Genomic DNA, 24,680 nt, shown 5'->3' with positions numbered 1-24,680 from the left:
CCTGTCCATTTAGAGATGGAGTCCTTGACATTCTTCTCTTCTCCCTGGGCCCACCTCAAACTCTAGTCATTCCCCCACCCGGTCTTTCAGCTCCCTGCGTGGCTAGGATTACAGGCGGGAGCTTGAAGTGCCTGGCTGCTCTGGTTATTTTTGAGATAGGGACTTGATTTTTGTTCAGTCTCAGCCTTCTTTGTAGCTGGGGTAAGAGGTGCACCTCCTCTACCCAACTATTGGTAGAAATGGGGGAGAGTTCCATGGATATTTATTCCTGAGTTTTTTTTTGCTCGTGGCTAGTGCTCTACCACTTGAGCCACAGTTCCACTTCCAGCATTTTGGTGGTTCACTGGAGGTAAGGGTCTCATGGACTTTCCTGTCTGGGCTGACTACTCAGTCTCCTGAGTAGCTAGGATTATAGGCATGAGCCACTGGCGCTTGGCTTACATTTTTTCAACAAAACTGAGCATGTTTTCCTCCTCAGCTCTATAAGCTATGATTGTGACAAATATTGTTGTACATACAGTATACCCTTTGGGTTCACAGGCCTGTGGTTCCCAGGACTCTGCCCTCCCACTTTTTTAAAAATTTCATTTATTTTTAATTTGTTGTTTATGTGGTACCAAGGAATCAAACACCAGGTCCTCATGTATGCTGAGTAAGCACTACCACTAAGCCACATCCCCAGCCTGAGACCACCCTGGAGGACAACCACGAATGTTCTGGTGTTGATCAGTATTAAACTCTGGATGCTGGATTCAGCTTGTCCATAACACCCCCCACCTCTGCTAGACACGCGCCCTTGCCACACATATAAAATTGTCACTTAAATTAAGTGCATTAGCTGAGGGCCAGTGACTCACACCTGTTATCATAGCTCAGGAGGCTGAGATCTGGGGATCACGGTTCACAGCCACACTGGGCAAGAAAGTCTGTGAGAGGCTGGGAAGGTGGCTCAGTGGTAGAGTGCTTGTCTTACATGCATGAGGCCCTGGGTTCGATTCCTCAACACCACATAAGCAGAAAAAAGTCGGAAGTGGCGCTGTGGCTCAAATGGTAGAGTGCTCGCCTTAAGCTGAAGAGCTGAGGGACAGCACTAGGCCCAGAGTTCAGGCCCCATGACTGACCAAAAAAATAAAAGAAAGTCTGTGAGACTCAGTTCTCCAATTCATCACCAAATGGAAAGCTGGAAATGGCACTATTGGTACAAGTGGTAGAGCGTGAGATTTGAGTACAAAAGCTTAGATACAGCGGCCAGGCCCTGAGTTCAAGCACCAGGACTTGCATAAAATTAAGAAGAAAAAAAAAAGCACTTTAACTTTTACCTTGTTCTTGGGGTGCCCTTGGCTCTCTTGGAGACTTATTTTCACATAGTTAAGAGTAGGGAAACAATCACCAGACTGCTTCCATACTTCAGTGAATTAATTATGTAAGCTTTATGCAGGAATTAAAACAATTTTCATTTTGTGTATGTATGTACTACGGCTTGAATTTAGGGCCTCATCTGTCACTCACCTTTTTTTTTTTTTTTTTTTTTTTTCTTTTTGTCTGTCGTGGGTCTTGAATTCTGGGCCTGGGCGCTCTCTCTCAGCTCTTCAGCTCAAGGCAAGCGCTCTACCACTTGAGCCACAGTGCCACTTCCAGTTTTCTGGTGGTTCATTGGAGGCTGAGATCTAAGGATCGAGGTTCAAAGCCAGCCCGGGCAGGAAAGACTGTGAGACTCCTATCTCCAATAAACCACTCAGTGGTAGAGCGCTCGCCTTGAGCTGAAGAGCTGAAAGTCAGCCCCCAAGCCCAGAGTTCAAGCCCCACGACTGACAAAAAAAAAAAAAAGTCTCCCCGACTTTCCTGCCTGGGCTGGCTTTGAACCATGATCCTCAGATCTCAGCCTCCTGAGTTTCTAGGATTACAGGTGTGAGCCATCGGCGCACAGCTTGAATTTTTCTTTTAATTTGGTGGAGTTGAATTCATGGCTTTCCATATGCCATGCAGGTGTTTTGCTGTTTTAACTGTTTCCAGCCCTTTTTGCATTCATTATTTTTTGAATCAGGTGTGGCTTTTTTTCTGCTTGGCTTGGACCCTGGCTTCCTATTAATGTCTCCTAAGTAGCTGCTTACGATAGGCACTTATTAATGGGTTCACTTTTCTTTTTTTTTCGGTTGAGATAGGGACTCATTAACTCTTTGCCCAGGTTTGCCTTGAACTTAGATCCTCATGATCTCTGCCTCCTGGATTTCTAAGATTATAATTGTGAACAACAGGGCTTGCTTGGACTTGTGTTCCTGTGTGTATGCGTGCGCGCGCGCATGCGTGCGCTGGTACTAGAGCTTGAACGTAGCGTCCAGCCTGCACTCAGCTTTTTCACACAAGGATGGGCCTCTGTCACTTGAGCCACAGGGCCATTTCTGGCTTTTGGGTGGTTTATTGGCGATGAGTCTCACAGACTTTATGGCCCGGGCTGGCTTCAAACCATGATCCTCAGAACTGAGCCTCTTGAGCAGCTAGGATTATAGGTGTGAGCCACCAGCCCCTGACATCTTTTTGGCTGTTTATGGGCTATGTTGTGACTCTAATGTGGGGAAGCCAGTGAGGCCTTCCTGTGCAGATTCTCCTCCTGTTCTCAGGGAGCCCCGCCCCTTGGGGAGCCCCGCCCTCCGGGGAGCCCCGCCCCTCCAGAACAGAGGGTGGCAGGGCACCCCTCCTCCCCCTGGAATTTCTTGGTAGCTTACCATTCCTCTGGCCCACCTTGGAGAGGAGGAATTCTCTTTCATGTGGCTTGGGGGATGGGGGGGGGACGGGGCCCTGGAACCATGGAGAAAAACCACGATCTACAGCTCAAATATCACAAGTGATCCAGGGTGCCCAGCCCCCCACCCCAATGGCCACTTGTGAGGCCTCAGGCTGGAGATGGAAGCAGGGCCCGCGCGCCCCCCCCCCCCCCACACACTGGAGATAAGAGCCTCACCGACCTCCTTACCCAGCCTGGCTTCAAACCTCGATCCTCAGATATCACCCCCCCCCCCCCAGTATCTAGGATGACAGGCGTGAGCCCTCAGCACGTGGCTTTTGGTGGTGACTGAGCATTCTGACACGTGCTGACTGTCTGTCATGAGGTGGTGCACTGTGGCATTCTGCACAGGTGCTGGGTGTCGTGATCAGGTGAGAGTCACGCGCATCCCTTCTATCACACGCGTGTCATTTCCTCAGATTGTTCTAGATGTTGGCTGTGGCTCTGGGATTCTCTCCTTTTTCGCTGCCCAAGCTGGAGCCAGGAAAATCTATGCAGTGGAGGCCAGTACCATGGCCCAACATGCTGAGGTCAGTGTCGCCCCGGGTCCCATCCCCCACCTCTTCCTCTTGTCCTTCATCTGTGACCTCTGTGTCCCCAAGGGTGTGAGCAGGTCCCTGTCCTCTGTTTCTAAGGCTGGTGGCCGTGGAGTGGTTCCCAGTCTTTGTCCTGTAGAGACTCCATCCCTTGCTGTGTGGCAGGGCCTGGTGTGCTGTGCTGCGTCTTGGACCTATGCACCCCTTGCTCTATGGGCAACTGTGTGTGGGACAGGCTCCCCCACACCGGAGTCCTAGGCCAGCTTTGGCCCCCATGGGCAAAGTTGATGTCCCAGTCTGTACCCCAGCGGGCTCCTGCCACCCAAGGGGCCCTCAGTCTCCCCCCCCCATTGATATTAGGGTGTCCATGGCCGAGGCACCCCGTGATCCCGCAGCCCACCCCGTCCGCAGGTGCTGGTGAAGAGCAACAACCTGACAGACCGCATCGTGGTCATTCCCGGCAAGGTGGAGGAGGTGTCACTGCCCGAGCAGGTGGACGTGATCATCTCGGAGCCCATGGGCTACATGCTCTTCAATGAGCGCATGCTCGAGAGCTACCTCCATGCCAAGAAGTACCTGAAGCCCAGTGGTGAGTGCCCAGGCCCCGCCCCACCCCGGCCTTGCAGAGAAGGAATGCTGGGAGGAACACATGGGAGGCAAATGTGGTCTCTGCTGCTTGCCTGGTGCTGCTGCATGTCAGACAAGGCCCTGCCACTCTTTGCCCGGGAAGGGCGGCCACGTGGCCGTGCTGGTGGGGGGCAGCTGGAGCCCAGCCAGCCTGAGTGCCCTGCATCCTCGGCTTCCTCTGCTCGAGGAGGGCTCTGCTGCTCCCATCCTGCCCCTCGGCTGGTGGTGGGCCACAGGGACAGGTGATGCTTTCCTGGGGCCTCTGCTGAGGGCAGCGGCTGCCCCAGAAATCAGGGCATTGTGTGTACAATGTGGAGGTGAAAGCCAGGACTTGGTCTGTTTGATGGACTGATTTTACTCATTAAAATGTATGTGTAGCCGGGCACCAGTGGTTCACATCAGTCATCCCAGCTACTCAAGAGGCTGAGATCTGAGGATGGAGGTTCAAAGCCAGCCCGGGCAGGAAAGTCCAAGAGATTCATCTCCAATGAACCATCAGAACACCAGAAGTGGCGCTGTGGCTCAAGTGGTAGAGTGCTTGCTTTGAGCTGAAGAGCTGAGGGACAGCGCCCAGGCCCAGAGTTCAAGCTTATGACAGATCCCTCCCAAAAAAAGAGAGGGAGACTATGTGTGTATAGGGGTCCTGGGGCTTGAACTCAGGGCCTGAGAAATATCCTTGAGCTTTTTTCCTCAAGGCTGGTGCTCTGTCACTTGAGCCACAACTCCCTATCTGGCTTTGTTTTGGGTGGTCCATGGGAGTTAAAGAATCTCATGGGTTTTCCTGCCCAGGCCTGGCCTGGAACTTCGATCCTCAGATCTCAACCTCTCCTGAGTAGCTAGGATGACCGGTGTGAGCCCTCACACCCTGACTCCATTATGTTTTTGGAATGGCTACATAGACCCAGGACTCAAAAACCAAAAGAGCTGTGCTGGGAAGGTGGCTCAGTGGTAGAGTGCTTGCCTTGCATGCATGAGGCCCTGGGTTCTATTCCTGACGCTGCCCTCTGCTCCCAGGAAACATGTTCCCCACCATCGGCGACGTCCACCTGGCACCCTTCACCGATGAACAGCTCTACATGGAGCAGTTCACCAAGGCCAACTTCTGGTGAGTGCGCCTTGGTGGGCTGGACAAGGGCCAGCTGGGAGAGGAAGCGGGGTTACTCACCCTGCCACCCTTTGCTGCTGGTGACCTTGCGGGCCTGGGGGTGGGGCTCCCCGCAGGTACCAGCCATCTTTCCACGGAGTCGATCTGTCGGCCCTTCGAGGTGCTGCTGTGGACGAGTATTTCCGGCAGCCTGTGGTGGTGAGTATCCACCCCCACTCCCTCCCCGTGGACACCACCACGCGTGCCACTGTCAGTGGGTGAAGTGACCCTTGGGAGCTGATTTGATTTCACTCACTGAGTGAATTTTCTTTTCTTTTTTCTTTCTTTCTTTCTTTTTTTTGTCTGTCATGGGGCTTGAACTCTGGGCCTGGGCGCTGTCCCTCAGCTCTTCAGCTCAAGTGGAGCGCTCCACCACTTGAGCCACAGTGCCACTTCTGGTTTTTCTGAGTGGTTTATTGGAGATGAGTCTCATGGCCTTTCCTGCTCAGGCTGGCTTTGAACCTTGATCCCCAGATCTCAGCCTCCTGAGTAGCTAGGGTTATAGGCATAAGCCACTGGTCCCCGGCTGGCTGCTAATTCTTAATTTCACTTATATTTTTTTTTTTTTGTCAGTTGGGGGGCCTGAACTCTGGGTCTGGGCGCTGTCCCTCAGCTCTTCAGCTCAAGGCTAGCGCTCTACCACTTGAGCCACAGTGCCACTTCTGGGCTTTTTTCTTTTTGCTTATGTGGTGCTGAGAAATCGAACCCAGGGCCTCAGGCATGCAAGGCAAGCCCTCTTCCACTAAGCCACCTTCCCAGCCCCTTCACTTATAATTTTGAGGTCTGTAATGTCATTTTGGTTATCTTCATTGTTGTTTCTGAGAGTCTTGTTTTGTATTCCTGGCTGGCCACAACTCACCATCTTTCCTACCTAGGCTGGCTTTGAATCATGATCCTCACATCTCTGCCTCCTGAGTAGCTAGGATTACAGGTTAGCCATGAGTGATCAGATGTTTATTGGTTGTGGGACTTGAACTTGGGGCTTGGGTGCTGTCCCTCAGTTTTTTTGTTCAAGGCTAGCACTTTGTCATTTTGAGCCACAGTGCCACTTTGGATTTTAAGGTGGTTAATTAGACCTAAGAGTCTTTTTTTTTTTTTTGGTCTGGTCGTGGGGCCTGAACTCTGAACCTGGGCACTGTCCCTCAGCTCTTCAGCTCAAGGCTAGCGCTCTACCACTTGAGCCACAGCGCCACTTCCAGCTTTTTTTTTTTTTTTTGCTTATGTGGTGCTGAGAAATTGAACCCAGGGCCTCATGCATGCAAGGCAAGCGCTCTACCACTGAGCCACCTTCCCAGCCCCAGACCTAAGAGTCTTATGGACTTTCTTGCCCAGTCTGGCCTGGAACTGGGATCCTCAGATCTCAGCCTCCTTAGTAGCTAGGATTACAGGCGTGAGCAACAGGAATAACTTCAACTTTTTTTTTTTTTGCCTTTTTGTATTTTATGGTTTTTTTTGTTGGAAATGGAACCAAGGGTCTTTATAAGATTCTTGAGTACAGTAACTCATGTGTAATCATAGATACTCATGAGGAGGCTGAGATCTTACTAGTCACATGTAGCCAGTTCAGGCAGAAAAAGCCACACTCAAGGAGTATAACCATACTCAAGGAGTAGATTCCTTCTGGCCAAGAAAGCCAGAGTTTATGTGTGAGGTCCTGAGTTAAAAATCTCAGTTGTGGCTGGGAAGGTGGCTCAGTGGTAGAGCGCTTGCCTTGCATGCCAGAGGCCCTGGGTTCAATTCCTCAGCACCACATAAGCAAAAAGAAAAAGGCCGGAAGTGGCGCTGTGGCCTAAGTGGTAGAGCGCTAGCCTTGAGCTGAAGAGCTGAGGGACAGCGTCCAGGCCCAGAGTTCAGGCCCCGCAACCGGACCAAAAAAAAAAAATCTCAGTTGTGTGTGTGTGTGTGTGTGTGTGTGTGTGTGTGTGTGTGTATGTGTGTGTGTGTGTGTATAGTTTTTTTTTTAGTTCTCAGTCTGATGAATAGAAGCATCTGTGGACTGTAGATGTGTTTCTGTTGATTTTCTTGATGAGGGTATCTTGGTCCTTTGGCAAAGTCTTGAGGTATACCTTAATTACTTAACATCAGCATGAAAATGACAGGCAGGCCCAGGCATCAGAAGCTCATGCCTGTCATCCTAGCTACTCAGGAGGCTGAGATCTGAGGATCCTGGTTCAAAGCCAGCCCAGGCAGGAAAGTCCGTGAGACTCTTTATCTCCAATAAACCACCAGAAAACAGGAAGTGCTCTGGCTCAAGTAGTAGAGCTCTCACTTTGAGCTGAAGAGCTGAGGGGCAGCGCCCAGACCCAGAGTTCAGGCCCCAGGACTGGACTCCCCACAAAAACCAAAACACAAACCTGAGCACAAAACTGCAGGGACAGCACTCTGGCTCTAAAAGGCCTATGACTGACTCCCCCCCCAAACAACAACAACAACAACGACGAACAACAAAATAAACCACAGCCCTACAGAGAATATTTGAATATTTGGCGACAGTCTTTACAGTGTGGCTGGCAATTTCCCAATTTCCCTGTAGCACAGTGTTGCACACCCATTTTGCTCTCAGGTTCCTAAAGAGCTTTTGTTTATATGTGTTCTTCTTGATAGCTGCTTTAAAGAAAAACGAAACCCAGGAAGCCCTGGCATAGTGTCTCCAGCCTGTTCTAGCCACTTGGGAGGCAGAGATTGGTGGATCACACTTCAAGGCCGGCCTGGGCAGGAGAGTTCATGAGATTCCATCTCTGTCCCGTGACCAGTCGCACACACTCATTGTCCCCTGTAACTCAAGGAAGTACAAGTAGGAAGATTGCAGCCCTGGCCAACCTGGGCGTAAAGTGAGGGCCCCACCTGAAAAGCAGCCAGTCCACAAAGGGGCTAGAAACAGTTCAAGTGGTAGAGTATTTGCTTAACACATGTGAAGCCCTGGGTTCAGGTCCCCAGTACCGGGGGGATAAAAGACACTAAAGAATCTTTATTTATTTATTTTTGTTGGTCATGGGGCCTGAACTCTGGACCTGGGCGCTGTCCTTCAGCTCTTCAGCTCAAGGCTAGTGCTCTACCACTTACTAAAGAATCTTTAAAAAGCCAGGTATGGCAGTGTATACCTCTAATCCCATGTATTTGGGATAAGGAGAAGGGATCACTGTCCTAGGCCAGTTTAAAGCTATTGTGAGACCCTAGCTCAAAAACAAACTAGGGACCAGGCGCTGCTGACTCATGCCTGTAATGCTAGCTACTAAGGAGGCTGAGAGCTGAGGATTGTGGTTCAAAGCCAGCCCAGGTACAATAAACTATTCAGAAAAAGCTGGAAGTGGCACTAGGGCTCAAGTGGTAGAGCACTAGCCTTAAGCACAAAAGAGGCTCTGGGACAGCGCCTGTGCCCTGAGTTCAAGACCCAGGACTGGCAAAAACAAACTACTAAGCAAGTGGGCTTGGGGGCAAGTCTCAAGTGGTTAGGGCTTAGCCAGCATATGTGAGAGTCTGAGTTCAGTCACTAGTATCAAATAAACAAGTAAATATAGGAGGCTGAAAACAGGAGGATTGCAGAAGGATTTCTGCCTGGGCAGAAATATTCACAAGACTTTTCAATCCATAACTCTGCATGACCCCAAACTAGTGATCTCAAATTCATGGGAGGCTGAGGTTTGAGGACTCCAAACTGAGGTGTTGATGGCTCCCATCTGTCATCCTAGCTACTCTGGGGGCCAGGTTTTGAGGATCAAGGTTGTCCTCCTACTTGGGCAAGTCTGAGTAGTCTTATTTAACCAGCAAAAAGCTGAAATGGAGCTGTAGCTCAAGTGGTAGAGAGCCAACCTTGAGGTGAAAAGGTGAGCCAAGAGCTCAAGGCCCTGACTTCAAGTCCCAACATTGGCATATACCACAAGCAACCAAATTCAAGTGAAAATAACTATTTTCAGTGTGTAGATCTCTTTCATGTTTGTGTTAGTAAAAGATAGCTGGAGTACTTTTCTGCTTCGCCTCAGCCAAAGGCGCAAAGTTTTGGCCTTCCAGCTTTGCCTTAGCCCTTAGTATTCTGGAGAGTTCTGGAAGTTCTCAGGGAGCCTTGTCCAAGCTTTCCCCAGGTCCTGCCAGTCACCATGCTGAACCTTTTCTCCCAGGAGCGGCTTCCTGCGTGGGTTCTCAGCCTCGGCCCCGGCCCTCCACACCACACAACGTCTCCGCCAAACTTCCCTTTACTTTTTTGGCTTGTATACTCCTGGCTTCTTTGTTAACCCTGAGCCCTTCTTCCCCTCCATATTCCCCATATTTCAGGGAGGCTGCCAAACCGAGACGACTTGTTCTGTTCCCTCTCTGAGGAAAACAATGCAGGACAGCAAAGGGCTCCCCTCCATGTATTTCGCTTCTCAGTAAGACTTGGCCTCCAAAGCCCTGGCTGCGCTCAGCACTTGATTACTTTTCCTTTGCATTCTGTGCAGCTCGTCTACTTCCTGGCAGGAGCTTCAGTCTCAGCAGAAAATCTCTCTGCACCCCCCCCCCCCCCCCCCCCCGTCTCAGCTTGCTGTTGTTGCTAAGTTGCTTACTGATTTCTCTTGAAAATCCTGCATCCTCCCCCCCAATTAAGAGCCTCTTCATTCTTAGGCACACACAGTGGTTTATAGAAGAGCCCTCTCACTTTAGATGGTTTCCAGCATCATTAGTGGAGTAATTAGGCGTGGTATGCACCTATAGGTTAAACACCCAGAACTCGAGGGGCTGGGAAGGTGGCTCAGTGGTAGAGCGCTTGCCTTGCATGCCCTGAGGCCCTGGGTTCGATTCCTCAGCACCACATAAGCAAAAAGAAAAAAAGCTGGAAGTGGCGCTGTGGCTCAAGTGGTAGAGTGCTAGCCTTGAGCTGAAGAGCTGAGGGACAGCACCCAGGCCCAGAGTTCAGGCCCCACGACCGGACCCAAAAAAAAAAAAATAACACCCTAGTCCTGCTTTAATCTGCTTTCCTTAACTTTTCCTGGGTTGGTCTAGAACCACGATCCTCCTATTTACGCCTCCCGAGAAGCTGGGATGATGGGCGCAGGCCACCATGTCTAACTTGTACTGGCCACGTCCCACTGAGCACTTGTCATTTTGAGAGTTGACCCTTGGTTGCTGTCCCTGCCTTGAATCAGCAAGACCTCCCTTCACAAGTGTGAGAAAGGCAATCTGGTTGAGTCATTTAACCAGATGGCGCAGCCGAGGCCATGACCAGGCTAAGAAGAAGAATCAGGCCTCTCCTCTTTCTGGCCCCAGTGACAAAAGCCAGATCATACCTCTGTCTCTCCCAGGATACGTTTGACATCCGGATCCTGATGGCCAAATCTGTCAAGTATACAGTGAACTTCTTAGAAGCCAAAGAAGGAGATTTGCACAGGTACAGCGGGCCCTGCCCCTGGATGGGTACCAGCAGGCTCCGCCCCCTCCTCCCAGGTACCAGCAGGCCCCGCCCCGGACCCCTGGGCTTGGCTCTGCTGAAGGTCAGGGCCAGCACTGACCCATGGCTATATCTGCTGTTCCAGGGTGGGGTGGGGGGCCCCTGGCCTCTCCTCTCCCAGCATCCTGTTCGGCCTCCCTGGCAAACCTCTGCCTTTGCCTTGCAGGATAGAAATCCCATTCAAGTTCCACATGCTGCACTCAGGGCTGGTCCACGGCCTGGCCTTCTGGTTTGACGTTGCTTTCATCGGCTCCATGTGAGTGCGCAGAGCAGACCATGTTGTCCTTGCCCCTCGGGGCTCCCTGCAGCTGTGACACCCCAAACCCAGCTGTGGGGGCTGGGACATTGGGGTGTCATTCCTCAGCTTCCTGAGTCCCATCCAATAGCCAGTGTTTTCAGGCAAAAGTTCCATTCTGTGTGTGGGGATCCTTACCCCATTCTGAATACCCCTCTTTCCTGGCCCTGTCGTTTGGTCACACAGGCGTCCCCGGACCCCGTGGGTACATGTGTGAGTCCCTGTGTGTGCCTGGGCCTGCCTAGGGGCAGGAATCTGGGGCGAGCTCGAGGCAAGCAGGATGGTGGCAAGCATGTGCCTGTTTGTACCCGACAGAATGACCGTGTGGCTGTCCACGGCCCCCACGGAGCCCCTGACCCACTGGTACCAGGTCCGGTGTCTCTTCCAGTCACCGCTGTTCGCCAAGGCCGGGGACACGCTCTCAGGGACATGTCTGCTTATTGCCAACAAAAGGTGCGCCCTGCCGCGGGGGTGGGGTGGGGGTCCATTCCGCCCACACCACCTCACAGCCCCTCCCTGCCCCCACAGACAGAGCTACGACATCAGTATTGTGGCCCAGGTGGACCAGACGGGCTCCAAGTCCAGTAACCTGCTGGATCTGAAGAACCCCTTCTTCAGGTAGGAGGGGCCCTGCCCTAGGCGGCGCCCCAGCCGCTCGGCCCCGCCCGTCCCAGCCGGCCCCGCCCTTCCTCCTCGCCCCGCCCATTATCCATGCCCCTCCTCCCAGCCGGCCCCGCCCTTCCTCCTCGCCCCGCCCATTATCCATGCCCCCTCCTCCCAGCTGGTCCCACCCTTCCTCCTTGTCCCGCCCATTATCCCTGCCCCGCCCATCCCAGCCGGCCCCGCCCTTCCTCCTCGCCCCGCCCATTATCCATGCCCCCTCCTCCCAGCCGGCCCCGCCCTTCCTCCTTGCCCCGCCCATTATCCCTGCCCCGCCCCATCCCCTCCGCCCTGCCCCGCGCCCTTGCCCACCCGTGCCCATCCGTGCCCACGCAGGTACACGGGCACCACGCCGTCGCCCCCGCCCGGCTCTCACTACACGTCCCCCTCGGAGAGCATGTGGAACACAGGCAGCACCTACAACCTCAGCAGTGGGATGGCCGTGGCCGGTGAGTCCCTGCCCCGCCCCCGCGCCCCGGAAGCCCCGCCCCGGAAGCCCCGCCCCTGACCGCCCCGCCCCCGCGCAGGCATGCCGGCCGCCTACGACCTGAGCAGTGTTATCGCCGGCGGCTCCGGCGTGGGCCACAACAACCTGATTCCTTTAGGTGAGTGGGGGCCGGGCGGGGTCGGGCGCGCGCTGTCTGCCTCGCTCTGTCGCGGGCGGGCGGGCGGGCGGGGGTGACGCCGATGCCCTCTCCCCCTCCCTCTCTGCCGCCCCCTCGTCCCCGCGCCCCTGTCGCCGTGCAGCCAACACGGGGATCGTGAATCACACGCACTCCCGGATGGGCTCCATAATGAGCACGGGCATCGTCCAAGGTAACGGGCTGGCGGGGCCGGCGGCGGCGGCGGCGGCAGCGGCGGCGGCGGCGGGCGGGGGGCTGCCGCCTGGCCTGCGCGCGCGCTCGCTGCGGGGGGCCGGGCCGGCGCGGGGGGCGCAGCGCCCCTCAGTGCCCGCGGCCTGCCCCACAGGCTCCTCGGGCGCCCAGGGCGGCGGCGGCGGCGCCAGCGCCCACTACGCCATCAACAGCCAGTTCACCATGGGCGGCCCGGCCATCTCCATGGCGTCGCCCATGTCCATCCCGACCAACACCATGCACTACGGGAGCTAGGCGCGCCGCGCGCTGGCCGCACCAGGAAACCAAATGACGCCCGGGCGACGCCGGCCACGCCCTCCGTGCCATGGGGACTCTTTTTCTACACACCGTCGCCGCCCTCCCCCGCCCCGAGCGCGCGTGGCTGCCACGTTTTACACCAGATCACGGCGGGGGGAGGGGACCCCCCTCCTGCCTGCCCTCCGGCCTGACCTGGCTCTGCCCTGATGTACCCGGGGCACCGGGCCAGCCCCTCCTCCCTCCAGCTCCGCTCTGCCTGGGGAGGGGGGGCCCGGAGGAGGGAATCGGCTGCCCGCCCTCCCCCCTCTCCCCTCCCGGCCCGGCTCCACTCCCGTCCCCCCCTGCCCCCCATCTCCCGTGGGAAGGCGGCCTCAGCCCGGCGGGCCCTCTCCTCCAACTACCAGGCCACCGTGGTCACCATGGGTGTGACATGCTGCTTTTTTTAGTTTTATTTTTTTACGAAAAGAACCAGTGTCAATCCACAGACCCTCGGAGAGCCCGGCCGGCCCGGCGCAGTCAGCAGCCCCTGTCCCCGGCTCCGTGGGGAGGGGTGGCCCAGTGCAGACGGGACCCCTCCCCACCGAAGGGTTCACCTCACAGTTGAATGTACAACCCACCCCCTGCTATCTGAAGACCTTCCGTCCTCGGCCCGCCCCTGCCTCCCCTGCCGACCCCTCCACCGACAGCGGGAACGGCGGCCCGGAGGGGAGGTCGCCGCCGGCCCCGGGCTGATGGGACCTCAAGGATGTGTCATGGAAGGCGTCCCCCCCCCCCCCCCCCCCCCGCCTCTCTGTTCCCTCCACAATCACACGCTCCAGTCCCTACCACCATGATGGCATTTAGGTCCCCCCTTTCCGGGAAGAGACCTTTGCAGGGACCTCCCCCCCACCTACCCTGCCCCCCTCACAAAAGAAAGAAAAGCAAAATAAACGAGGAAACATGTTTCAGCACAGGCAGTTTTCTTCTTCTGCCCTCCTCCCTCGCTCCCAGCACCCCACCTCTCAGAAGCTGGCCAGCCATCTGGAGCCACCCTCTGGGCTTCGTGGGGTCCCGTCAGGGAACGCAGGAGGCCACCAGCAGGCCAGGGGGGAAAGAGGGGGCCTGGGCCTGCCCTCTGCAAAGGCTGCGTGGCTGCCCAGGCCTCCCCGCGAGTGCCCTGCCTTTATAAAATTCTCTGGATCATCTTTGCATAGAAAATAAAAGTGTTTGCTTTGTAAGAAAAGTCTGGAGAGTAGCAGAGTGGTCTCAAGGGATCCAGGGAGTCCCGATCCTTGTCGGGAGCAGGACCGGCGTCATCTCCATAGGTTCGGCCTGAAGGAATTCTTGGAGCACTCCCAGAGCAAGGAGGGCACCTCATCTTGCACGTTCACACCTTCACTGTGGCGGGGGACAGGATGTTTGGTGACAGGGATGCGGCTGGCGCCGGCAGTGCCAGGTGTTCGGCGGGCAGCGGCTGGAAGAAGTAGAACTGCACAGAGACCCTCCAGTCAGTGCGCAGCCAGAAGGCCTGCCCGGCCTGGCTCCACCACCATCCCCAGCCTGTACCTTACAGCCCGTGGCCAGGAGGGCGTGGAGGAGCACCACCGTGGACAGCAGCGCCACAGCCACCAGGCGAGTGTCCTCTCGGACTACAGGCCAGAGGGTGAACACCAGCCCAGAGGCGGACAGCGCCAGGGCCAGCGCCCCGAAGAACCACTGCAGCCACGGCACGGGGATGAGCCACAGGATCTGGGGAGACGCAGGCAACTGAGCACTGGGTCAGGAGGGGGGTGCCCCAGCACCCGCCACCCCTCACCACTGGCCCCACTCACCACAGTGGGGATGAAGACAAAGAGGGAGTAGCCATAGATGCTCACGGTCTCCAGGAATGTGTACGGCCCCACGCGCTCCCGGATGCCCTGGCGCCACCGCAGGAAGCCCCACAGTGCCAGGGGCACCAGCCACGCGTAGCAGTAGATGGCGATGCCGGCCACTGTCACTGGGGGAACAGAGCACCCATCGGCCCTGCCCCCGGGGGACCTGTGACCACTGGGAGCCCAGCCCACCCGCCCGCCCGCCCTGCTCACCCTTGTGGAACTGGGGGCTGTAGTGGATGGAGGGGTCTCTTCTCTGTGCCAGCACCAAGCTCAGGTTGCCTGTGACTGCCAGGACGAAGGCCAGGGTGGCGCAGATCCAGAAGGAGCCTGTGTGCGGCGCAGGGGCAGAGTCCTGGGGGCTAGCCTCGACGGGCCAGCTCCCTCAGCCTCCTTCCTGGTGGTCCCGTCCAGGGCTGTGCTGGCTCATCCTGCCTGTGCACGTTCCAGGGCCCCTGCGCTCTTGCTTCTGACATCCCAATGGCAAAACTCTACTGCTGGGGTGCAGTGGGCCCAAGCCCTGCTCACCTCTGTCGGGAGCTTTTCCAGCCACCTTTTGTGCCACCTCCTGCTGTCCACAGGGACCACCCACCCCTTGTCTGTCAGTAAATCGTCTCTCTGCCTACACTTGGCCTCTGGATTCACTTCCCATGGGGCGAGAGGGACCCCAGCAAGCCCTTACGAAGATCCTCTGCCCAGAAAAGACCATGCTGCTGCAGCTCAGCCCGTTCCCATCCCAGAGCCTCAGCCCTCCACCTTCTCCCCGCAAGGCCAAAGTGGCTCCACCTCTCCCTGGCCTCCAAGGCCTTGGCCAGACCCCCACGTCAAGCTGGGCTTGAATAGTTCAAAGAGCCAAACACAAGTTCACCATATAGATCGGGCCGATTGCGCAGATGATGTCTCACAAAGTTGTGACCGGGCCGGGGCATGAGTGATCCTCTGATCCGGTCCAGGACCTGGAGGGCACAGGAGGAGCCAGGCTGTAATCTCACCCGTAGCTCTTCCCTGAGTTTTCAGCCCAGGCTGGCTTTGAACCATGATCCTCAGATCTCAGCCTCCCCCCACCCCAACTGCTGATTCACATCACTCTTGGAATCAAACCCAAACTCCCAACACCTTAGCAGACTGGGCATGGTGGTACACGCTGTCTTCCCAGATATTCAGGAGAAACTTTTGAGCCTAGGCTTTCAAGATCAGCCTGGGCAACATATAGACCATGGCTCAAAAAAATACATATGTACAACCCAGTACTAGTGGCTCACACCTGTAATCCTGGCTACTCAGGAGGCTGAGATCTGAGTATCCTGGTTCAAAGGCAGTCTGGGCACAAAAGTCCATGAGACTATCTCCAATAAGCCACCAGAAAACTGGAAGTGGTGATGTGGTTCAAGTGGTAGAGCACTCGCCTTGAGCTGGAGAGCTCAGGGACAGTGCCCAGGTCCAGAGTTCAGGCCCCATGACCGGATGCCCCCCCCCAAAAAAAATATATTACATATACATACTTATATACTGTATATACACCAAACTATGCAATATATAATAGTATATGCACATGGTATGTATAAACATGTGATGTAGTTGGTATGAGTACACCTACATGTGTAATGTGTATATCTGTATAATGTATATATAGAAAGATTGTGATTGGTCTCTTGTGACCTTGCTTCTACTTTCCTGGCCCTCACCTCACACTGACCAACCAGTGGCAGCTAGTCTCCTGGACTATCCAGGCCTCCTCTCGCTTTGGTCTTTTTTTTTTTGTCGGTCGTGGGACTTGAACTCTGGGCCTGGGCGCTGTTCCTCAGCTCTTCAGCTCAAGGCGAGCGCTCTACCACTTGAGCTACAGCGCCACTTCCGGTTTTCTGGTGGTTTATTGGAGGTAGGAGTCTCACGGTCTCTCCTGCCCGGGCTGGCTTTGAACCGCGATCCTCAGATCTCAGCCTCCTGAGTAGCTAGGATGACAGGCGTGAGCCACCAGCGCCCGGCTTCGCTTTGGTCTTCTGCATATGCTGTTCTGGAAGGTTGGGAAACTCCTTGCCCGCCACTCCCCACCCTTTCTTTACCTAACACCAGATGGTGCGCATCCTTGTGTTCCCCCCTAGCCCAGGTCACCACACCCTAAAAAGCACTTCCTTCTCTCAGCCTGGGTAGGAGGAGCTTGTTCTGTAGCTGCCACCAGTGCCTATCCCAGGTGTGGGAATGTCAATAGGAGCTGAATCCCAAGTGGGACTCCCTTGGGGCCTCTCCCAGCAGCATCCTGGGCCTCACCTGAGAGGTGTCCACATCAAAGAAGCTCTGATAATAACCAAAGGTCCAGAATCCCGGCGGGGGCTTCTCTTCCTGTAGGAGCTGCACAAGGAACTTTTGAGATCCGGCCTCTAGAGCTTTAGCTCGGCCCGGGCATGGGAGGGCATGGGCGAGCTAGAGGGCTTACCGCTGTTTTGTCCCCCTCCTCCTCCAGCTCATCCTCGGCTCTGTAGCCAACACTGGAGCCCAAGGCCACAGTCACGTGACCTCCCTGTGGACTCAGCTGATCACTCCTGGTGGTGACTGCCTCTGGGGTCTCGGCCAGAAGATTAGTGGCTTCCTCGAATTCTACAGCGGCGAGGAAAACAGTACAGGTGTGTGCGGGTTTTTTTGGGGGGGGCGGATGGAGGTGGGGCCGAGACAACTCTGCTTTCTATGGTCATCTTGTTTGGGGGCGTGGGAAAGGGGGCCTCTGTTCCCTTCTGTGGTGGATGTGCAGTTGAGGGGTGCTCCTGGGATGGGCTCACGGGCTGTGACTGACAGGAGGCTTTGGGGGTGAGGTGGGTCTCGCTCCCGGGTTGTTTCCGGTCTGGGGTCAGGGTTTCCGGCCTCTGGGGGTTCCCGGCACACTCGACCTGGAGGCCGCGGGTTAGGTTCGTGCCGGGGCGGCGGGGGCCCCAGGCACCTCGGGGCCGCACTCACCGTGGAAGGCCAGCTCAGCAGCCGCTGCCATGGTCGTTCAGAGGCGTCACCGCATCCCGCTCTGAGCACAGAAGCGGATCAGACCCTGCCAGGTCGTGGGCCACACGCGCGGGGGGCCGAAGGCGCGGGTGCGCCCCAGCTTCCTCACCTGGGCTACCTAAGCTGGCGTGGCCGGGGCTCCGTGCGCTTGCGCGGCCCGCCCACCCGACCGGAGCTCCGCCCTCCGGCGCTTGCCGTCAACATCCGGCGACGGTCCGTTCGCTATTTTCTTCCGGCAGGATTCCACATCCGGCGGCTTGGGCGTCTGCGCAGAAGAGGCCACGCGGGCCTTTTATTCCGGGCACCGGGTCGTTTCTCCCCGGAGGCGGGACTCCCCGTCCGGAAGAGCATGGCGGCCACCGCTGTGAGGAGGTTTTGGTCCCGTGGCCACGGAGCGGCGTCGGTTGACCCGGCGGCGGCGAAGCCGCGCGTGTGGGGCCGGCTGGGTGAGTAGCGGCGGCGGGCGGCGGGCGGCGGGGGCGGCGCGCCGAGCGGCTCTCACCGCGCTCCTCTCCCCTCAGGCGCCTGGGCGCGCGCGCTGGTCCGGGACTATACGGAGGCGTGCCGGGACGCGGCGGCGGCCGCCCGGGCCCGGCCCGGGTGCGCGGCGCTCTACGTGGGGCTGCTGGGCGGCGCGGCGACCTGCTGCGCGCTAGCGCCGGGCGAAGAGGCCTTCGAGGAGGCGCTGCTGGACGCGTCGGGGTCGCTTCTGTTACTGGCGCCGGCCACGCGCAACCGCCACTCGGAGACCTTCGTGCAGCGCTTGCTGTGGCTACGGGGCCGCGGGCGCCTGCGCCACGTGAACCTGGGACTGTGCTCGCTCGTGTACGAGGCGCCCTTCGACGCTCAGGCTAGCCTCTACCAAGCCCGCTGCCGCTACCTGCAGCCCCGCTGGGTCGACTTCCCCGGCCGAATCCTGGATGTGGGGTTCGCCGGGCGCTGGTGGATCTTGGGGACCCGGATGCGCGATTGCGACGTCAACGACGACGAGTTCCTCCACCTGCCCGCCCACCTGCGCGTGGTCGGGCGGAACCATCTGCACTCCGAGGCCAACGAGCGGCTCTTCGACGAGAAATACCGGGCCGTGGTGCTCACCGACGACCAGGTGGACCAGGCGCTGTGGGAGGAGCAGGTGCTGCAGAAGGAGAGAAAGGACCGGATCGCCCTGAGCGAGGCTGACTCGCTGGTGCTGCCGCAGGTGGCCCAGTGAACCCCCGGGGAATCCCTGACAACCTGCTGGGCAGAGGGGTGAAGCTGAGGAGACAGATCAGTTGTAGGCGCAGGTCCCCCGTGCCGCCTCTGCCTTGTCTCGCTAGCTGAAGCTACTTCAGAGCCTTATTGGTCTTGGGCAAAGGATGGAGGGCGTGGAAGGGTAGCTGATAATGAGCCTTTTACATGAGCGATTCTCTCAGGCGGGATGTGATTCGGCGTGCCTGAAGTCCCAGGTTCCATCCTCAGCTTTACAAAAACAATAGGAGCCTATTTGGTTTTACTTGATTTATATCTACAAGTGCTTGCAGATGGAGGTTTCATTTTGACATGCCCATTTATGTGCCCAGTGCATTTTTATCAAAGTAACTCGGTTCCCCACCAGATACATCTAGTTTCCTTGCCATTTTCACCTGTATTTGATGTTTGTTTGAGCTGGCTTTGAACTTGAGCAGCTCCTGATTCACCTCGTGGGTGCTAGGATCATAGGTGGGCATGATCACCATGCCTGGATCTTTAGGCCTTATGGGACCCCCAACAGACATACCACATTGGTCAAGTGAGTCCTAAGACCATTTGTACTTTCTTTATACTTTGTGTGTGTGTATATTTGACTTTTTGAGAATAAGGTTTCTGTGGCATCTAGGCTGGTCTCAAACTCATGGGCTCAAGTGATCTTCCCGCATCAGCCTTCCTTGCTTGTAGCTAGGATTACAGGCATGCACCATCATGTCTGGTTTCAGATTTTTTTTTTTTTTAAATCTGGGGACTGAACCAGAACCCAGGGGCCTTGCGTCTGCTAGGCCATAACAAATACGAGAAATCAAAATTGGTGTGACTGCTTGTAAGAGGCTTTTTTGCACATCAGTCTGATCTTACTGACTGTGCAGCGCCAGTGATTAGAAGTGGCTTGTTCTGATGTGAAAGTCGATTCTGTTGGTGTTGTACAGCAGAGACCCTGAAAGGAAGAAGGCAGTGGATGGTAGGTGGCACTTAAGCTGGGTTATGGTCATGACATAACAACCTGAAGCAAAACTATTAGGATGAGACTGCTTGTGTCATCTGGGAGCTTCTGCCTGGCTAATAAAACTGTGAGATGGAACAGCTGTCTTTATTGTTACCTATTTTGTTATTTTGTTTTTGGCCTGCTGGGGATGGAACCTAGACTTCACACACGGAAACACACCCACATTGCTGGGCACTGGTAGCTCACACCTGTAAACCTCCTGCTGCTCAGGAGGCTGAGGTCTGAGGATGGCAATTCAAAACCAACTTGGGTAGAAAGGGTAAGACTTATCTAATTAACCATCAAGAAAAACCCAGAAGTGCAGCTATGGTTCAAGTGCTAGAGCGCCAGCTTTGAGTGAAAAGTTAAGGGACAGTGTATTAGCCCTGAGTTTAGTCCCTAGTGCTGGCACAAAACAAAACGCTCTTCCTATTTAGGTAGAATCTACACTTCCTAAGCTAGTCTAAAAGTCCTCTGGTATGCCCTTGGTGGGAAAATACTTCCTTCTGTGGTGCTTAGGAAGACCAGCAGAGGGCGCCAGAGCCTTGATAAGAGGAATTGGCACTCCTGTCTTGCTGTTCTAGTGAAACTAGCAGGCCTCTAAATTGCATGAATGTATGCATGCATTTCCCACGCATGTGCATAGGTGGAGTGGATGGTGGGAGCATGTATGCATCTTTACGTGGTTGTCAAGGGAGCCTGGAGGGAGGGAGGTTGTCCCTTTGAGAAGACCTCCAGCCCCCTTCTGGGAGGGGCAGGTCCACCTAGTTAGCCCTGGAAGCTTGTCCCAATACTAGTATAGGGATGGAGTAAAGCCAGGTTCCAGGATAGCCTGAGACACCCAAATGTGCAGTTCCTCAAGTCCCTTATAAATAGGGCTTGGAATTTGCATAGAACCTGGACATGCCCTTCTGTAGACTTGGAGTTGCTCAGTGCGCGTCTGGGCCTAGGGCACACTTCTCAGGGTTGTCCTGGGGGTCCATGCTGCCCTTGAGAGCCTGCGTGGATTCTGTGCTAGGTTCATCCTACTAGGTCTGTCCACGGAAGTTAGCTGTGTGTGCGAGGAGAGGCCTCCAGACCTCAACACTAAAGCTTTAAGCTTGCGAACCAAGCACCTGAGGCCTTCTTGTGGGAACTGGCTCCAAAGCAGTCTTCCCTCCAGCTCACTCCCATGACAACCAGCCACTTGTGTAGGATCAGGATTTAAAATCACCTGAGGCCAAAAAAGGAGGCTGGAATGGATGCAGCCCAAATGACGCACACACAAATAAAATCCACTTTCAGGGATACATCCCAGGCAACTGAACTTTGTTTTTTTGTTTTTATGTGTCCCATACTGGGGCTTGAACTCAGGACCTGAGCCTAGTGATCTACCACAGCTCCACTTAAGGTCAGCTCCACTTCTGGCTTTTTGATGGTAAATTGGAGATAAGAGTTTCATGGACACTCCTGCCCAGGCCAACTTGGAGCCACAGTCCTCAGATCTCAGCCTCCTGAATAGCTAGGATTACAGGGGTGAGCCACTGTCGCCTGACCCAAAATATCAGAGTTTTGAAATCAGACAGACATTTCAGATTGACTTCTCACACTTAGCAAATTGTCATTTAAAGTTCCTCCATTGGCTGGGCCCTGGTGGTTCATGCCTGTAATCCTAGCTACTCAGGAGGCTGAGATCTGAGGATCCTGGTTCAAAGCCAGCTTGGGTAGGAAAGTCCGTGAGACTAATGAACTGGAGTGGTGCTGTGACTCAGGTAGCAGAGTCTTGTAACCAACAAAAAAAGTTCCTCCATGTCTTCCTGTGGGAGAAGATGACATTTCTTTTTATTTCTGAATGTATTCCATTGCCTGGATGGATTTTTTTCTTGGTTGTCCTGGGGCTTGAACTCTGAACCTGGGTGCTGTTCCTGAGCTCTTTTGCTCAAGGATAGTACTCTTTAACACTTCAACTACAGTGCCACTTCTGGTTTTCTAAGGGTTAATTGGAAATCAGAGTCTCACAGGCCAGATCCCCGTGGCTCATGCCTGTAATCCTTGTTATTCAGGAGGCTGAGATTTGAGGATCACCATTCAAAGCCAGCTTGGGCAGGAAAGTTTGTGAGATTCTTACCTCCAGTGAACCACCAGAAAACCCGAAGTGACGCTGTGGCTCAACTGGTAGCAAGCTCACCTTGAGCTGAAGAGTTGAGGGGCAGTGCCCAGGCCCAGAGGTCAAGCCCCACAACCCACTGGAAAAAAGAAAAACAAAAACAGTCTCATAGACTTTCCTGCTTGGACTGGCTTTGAACCATGATCTTCAGTTCTCAGCCTCCTGAGTAGCTAAGATTACACACATGAGCCACCAGTGCCCCTCTTGGATGGATGTTTATGTAACCATTCTCCTACAGAAGGACCTGTTGTTACTTTTTTTTTTTTTGGGTGCGGTACTAGGACTTGAACTTATGGCACAGGCATTGTTCCTGAGCTCTTTTGTTCTACCCCTACCATTCTAATGTTAAGCAACAGTTCAGTTCCACTTTCAGCTTATTGGTGGTTCATTGAAGATAAAGTCTCAGACTTTGCTGCTCGGGCTGGCTTTGAACTTTGATCCTCAGATCTCAACCTCCTGAGTAGGCAGGATAACAGGTGTGAGCCACCAGTGCCTGGCCCCCCTGTTACTTTCTGAGCTGACTGGGTGGTTTTGGCTACTTGATGTGAGTACGGCCAGCTATCCGAGCCTGTTCTCTGTAGTGGACACCAGAGGGCGCTAGAGCGCCACCTTTGCCCTGCTTGGAATTGTGAGCTATTTCTTGAACTCTTTGCCCCTGGGCTAGGGCTGATATGGAAAACATCTGTGGAAAAAGGATTAGTTAAATTAGCTGCCTGTGATGTGAAGACTATAGTTCTGTTACAAGTTGTTTTCCTTGGAATTGATGATCGATTTTTTTTTCTGTGTTTTGGGGATTTGTCCACAGTTACTAGGCTAGCATACTGTCCCCCAAAGGTTGACAGTGGAAACATCTGGGAGAAGACACCCCAAGTTCTGATTTCTAGGAAGGAAATCTCAGCATTGCTAATGTAAGAATACTTGTGTAAGTGTGAAAATGTTTGTGTAGCTGGGTGTTGGTGGCTCACACCTGTAATCGTAGCTACTCAGGAGGCTGAGATCTGAGGATTGCGGTTCAAAGCATCATGGGTAAGGAAAGTCTGTGAGACTCTGATCTCCAGTTAACCACCAGAAAACCAGAAGTGGCGCTGTGGCTCAAGTGGTAGAGCACTAGATTTGAGCAAAAGCAGAGGGGCGCCAGGCAATGGTGGCTCACGCTTGTAATCCTAGCTACTGGGGAGGCTGAGATCTGAGGATCGCGGTTCAAAGCCAGCCCAGGCAGGAAAGTCCATGAAACTCATACCTCCAATAAACCATCAGAAACAGGAAGTGGCGCAGTAGGTCAAGTGGTAGAGCATTGGTCTTAAACAAAGACCAAAAAAAAGAGCTGAAGAGCAGCGCCCAGGCCAAGAGTTCAAGCCCCACAACTGACAAAGAAAAAGTGTAAGAGTTACTTGGGTGTGGCTGGAGAAGTGGGGGGAGGGCAGCAGATGTTAGGATTACTTGGTGTATTAATTTTCTATTGCTATAATAAAATACCTGAGGCTGGGCACTTCATTAAAGCTTTAAAGTAGCTCAGGTTGTGTATGCCAGTGGCTCACACCTGTTAGTTACTCAGGAGGCAGGAAAGTCCATGAGACTTAATCTCCAATTAACGAGCAACAAAGTTGGAAGTGGAAGTGTGGCTCAAGAGGTAGAGTGCTAGCCTTATACAAAAAAGCTCAGAGAAGCTGCGCAGGTGGCTCACACCTAAAATCCTAGCTACTCAGGAGGCTGAGGTCTAAGGATCACAGATAAAAGCCAGCTCAGGCAACAAAGTCCATGAGACTCTTATCACCAGTTAACCACTGGAAGACCAGAAGTGGTGCTGTGGCTCAAAGTGGTAGAGTGCTAGCCTTGAGCAAAAGAGCTCAGGGATAGTGCCCAGGCCCTGAGTTGAAGACCCAGGACTGGTTAAATAAGTAACTAAATAATAAAAAGGGCTGGGAAAGTGGTTCAGTGATAAAATGCTTGACTGGTCCTCAATACCTGGGTTCAATCCCATCCCCTAGAAAAGTCAAAGAAAGCTGGGTACCCTTGGCTCATGCCTGTCATTCGAGCTAGTAAGGAGGCTGAAATCTGAGTATCGAGGTTCAAAGCCAGCCCAAGCAGGAAAGTCCATGAGACTTTTTTTTTTTTTTTTTTTTTTGTCGGTCGTGGGGCTTGAACTCTAGGCCTGGGCGCTGTCCCTCAGCTCTTCAGCTCAAGGCAAGCGCTCTACCACTTGAGCTACAGCGCCACTTCCGGTTTTCTGGTGGTTTATTGGAGATAGGAGTCTCACAGTTTCTCCTGCCCAGGCTGGCTTTGAACCGCGATCCTCAGATCTCAGCCTCCTGAGTAGCTAGGATTACAGGTGTGAGCCACCAGCGCCCGGCTCCCATGAGACGCTTATCTCTAATAAACTACCAGAAAACCAGAAGTGGTGCTGTGGCTCAAGTGGTAGAGTGCTTGCTTTGAGCTGAAGAACTGAGAGACAGTGCCCAGGCCCAGAGTTCAACCCCACGACTGACAAAAAAAAAAAAAAAAAAAAAAGTCAAAATCAGGCCATTAACTAAACTAAAAACTCAAGTGTGAGGGGAGGAACACGAAGAAGGCACAGTGCCTTTGGTTCCTATAAAATATTTATGATGTAGGGCTGGGAAGGTGGCTCAGTGGTAGAGCACTTGCCTTGCATGCCGGAGGCCCTGGGTTCAATTCCTCAGCACCACATAAGCAAAAAGAAAAAAGCCGGAAGTGGCGCTGTGGCTCAAGGGGTAGAGCGCTAGCCTTGAGCTGAAGAGCTGAGGGACAGCGCCCAGACCCAGAGTTCAGGCCACACGACCGGACCCCCCAAAAAATATTTATGATGTAAAGCCATGTATTTATCCAAAGGAACTCCAGGAATGGAAAAAGTTTTTTTCCTTGTTTTCTGTTTGTTTTCTTTTTGT

The 24,680-nt window shown here is 54.5% G+C and overlaps 3 protein-coding genes across 6 annotated transcripts in view; 2 read left to right on the top strand and 1 right to left on the bottom strand.

Annotated features, from left to right (window-relative positions):
- Positions 1-13,517, top strand: part of Carm1 (coactivator associated arginine methyltransferase 1) — a 38,564-nt gene extending 25,047 nt beyond the window's left edge. Inside the window, exons 5-16 of one of the 4 annotated variants that reach the window (XM_070002242.1) lie at positions 3,202-3,312; positions 3,730-3,907; positions 4,960-5,050; positions 5,167-5,248; positions 10,363-10,448; positions 10,675-10,764; positions 11,119-11,256; positions 11,332-11,421; positions 11,800-11,912; positions 11,991-12,068; positions 12,211-12,279; positions 12,433-13,517. In XM_070002242.1, the coding sequence (XP_069858343.1) occupies positions 3,202-3,312; positions 3,730-3,907; positions 4,960-5,050; positions 5,167-5,248; positions 10,363-10,448; positions 10,675-10,764; positions 11,119-11,256; positions 11,332-11,421; positions 11,800-11,912; positions 11,991-12,068; positions 12,211-12,279; positions 12,433-12,572 (1,266 nt within the window). In that variant the 3' untranslated portion in view covers positions 12,573-13,517. Of the gene's footprint in view, positions 1-3,201; positions 3,313-3,729; positions 3,908-4,959; positions 5,051-5,166; positions 5,249-10,362; positions 10,449-10,674; positions 10,765-11,118; positions 11,257-11,331; positions 11,422-11,799; positions 11,913-11,990; positions 12,069-12,210 lie in introns of all 4 variants that reach the window. The other 3 variants (XM_070002243.1, XM_070002244.1, XM_070002241.1) reach the window with 3 other exon arrangements.
- Yipf2 (Yip1 domain family member 2) lies at positions 13,502-17,601 on the bottom strand. Its single transcript, XM_070002245.1, has 8 exons — positions 17,378-17,601; positions 16,863-17,023; positions 16,697-16,777; positions 15,297-15,384; positions 14,642-14,758; positions 14,387-14,553; positions 14,121-14,303; positions 13,502-14,043 (listed from the first exon to the last, which is right to left on the bottom strand). Exons 1-8 carry the CDS (start codon positions 17,406-17,408, stop codon positions 13,942-13,944), a joined length of 930 nt encoding a protein of 309 aa, XP_069858346.1. The 5' UTR covers positions 17,409-17,601; the 3' UTR covers positions 13,502-13,941.
- Timm29 (translocase of inner mitochondrial membrane 29) lies at positions 16,971-19,727 on the top strand. The gene is made up of 3 exons (XM_070002246.1): positions 16,971-17,049; positions 17,656-17,862; positions 17,938-19,727. Exons 2-3 carry the CDS (start codon positions 17,766-17,768, stop codon positions 18,624-18,626), a joined length of 786 nt encoding a protein of 261 aa, XP_069858347.1. The 5' UTR covers positions 16,971-17,049; positions 17,656-17,765; the 3' UTR covers positions 18,627-19,727.
- Positions 19,728-24,680: the final 4,953 nt, after the last annotated feature.

The sequence above is a fragment of the Dipodomys merriami genome, unplaced genomic scaffold, assembly GCF_024711535.1.
Source record: "Dipodomys merriami isolate MVZ:Mamm:240054 unplaced genomic scaffold, mDipMer1.0.p SCAF_6, whole genome shotgun sequence".
NCBI lineage: Eukaryota > Metazoa > Chordata > Mammalia > Rodentia > Heteromyidae > Dipodomys > Dipodomys merriami.
Note: the sequence above shows the minus strand (reverse complement) of the source record. Positions and strands in the feature narration are given on the sequence as shown.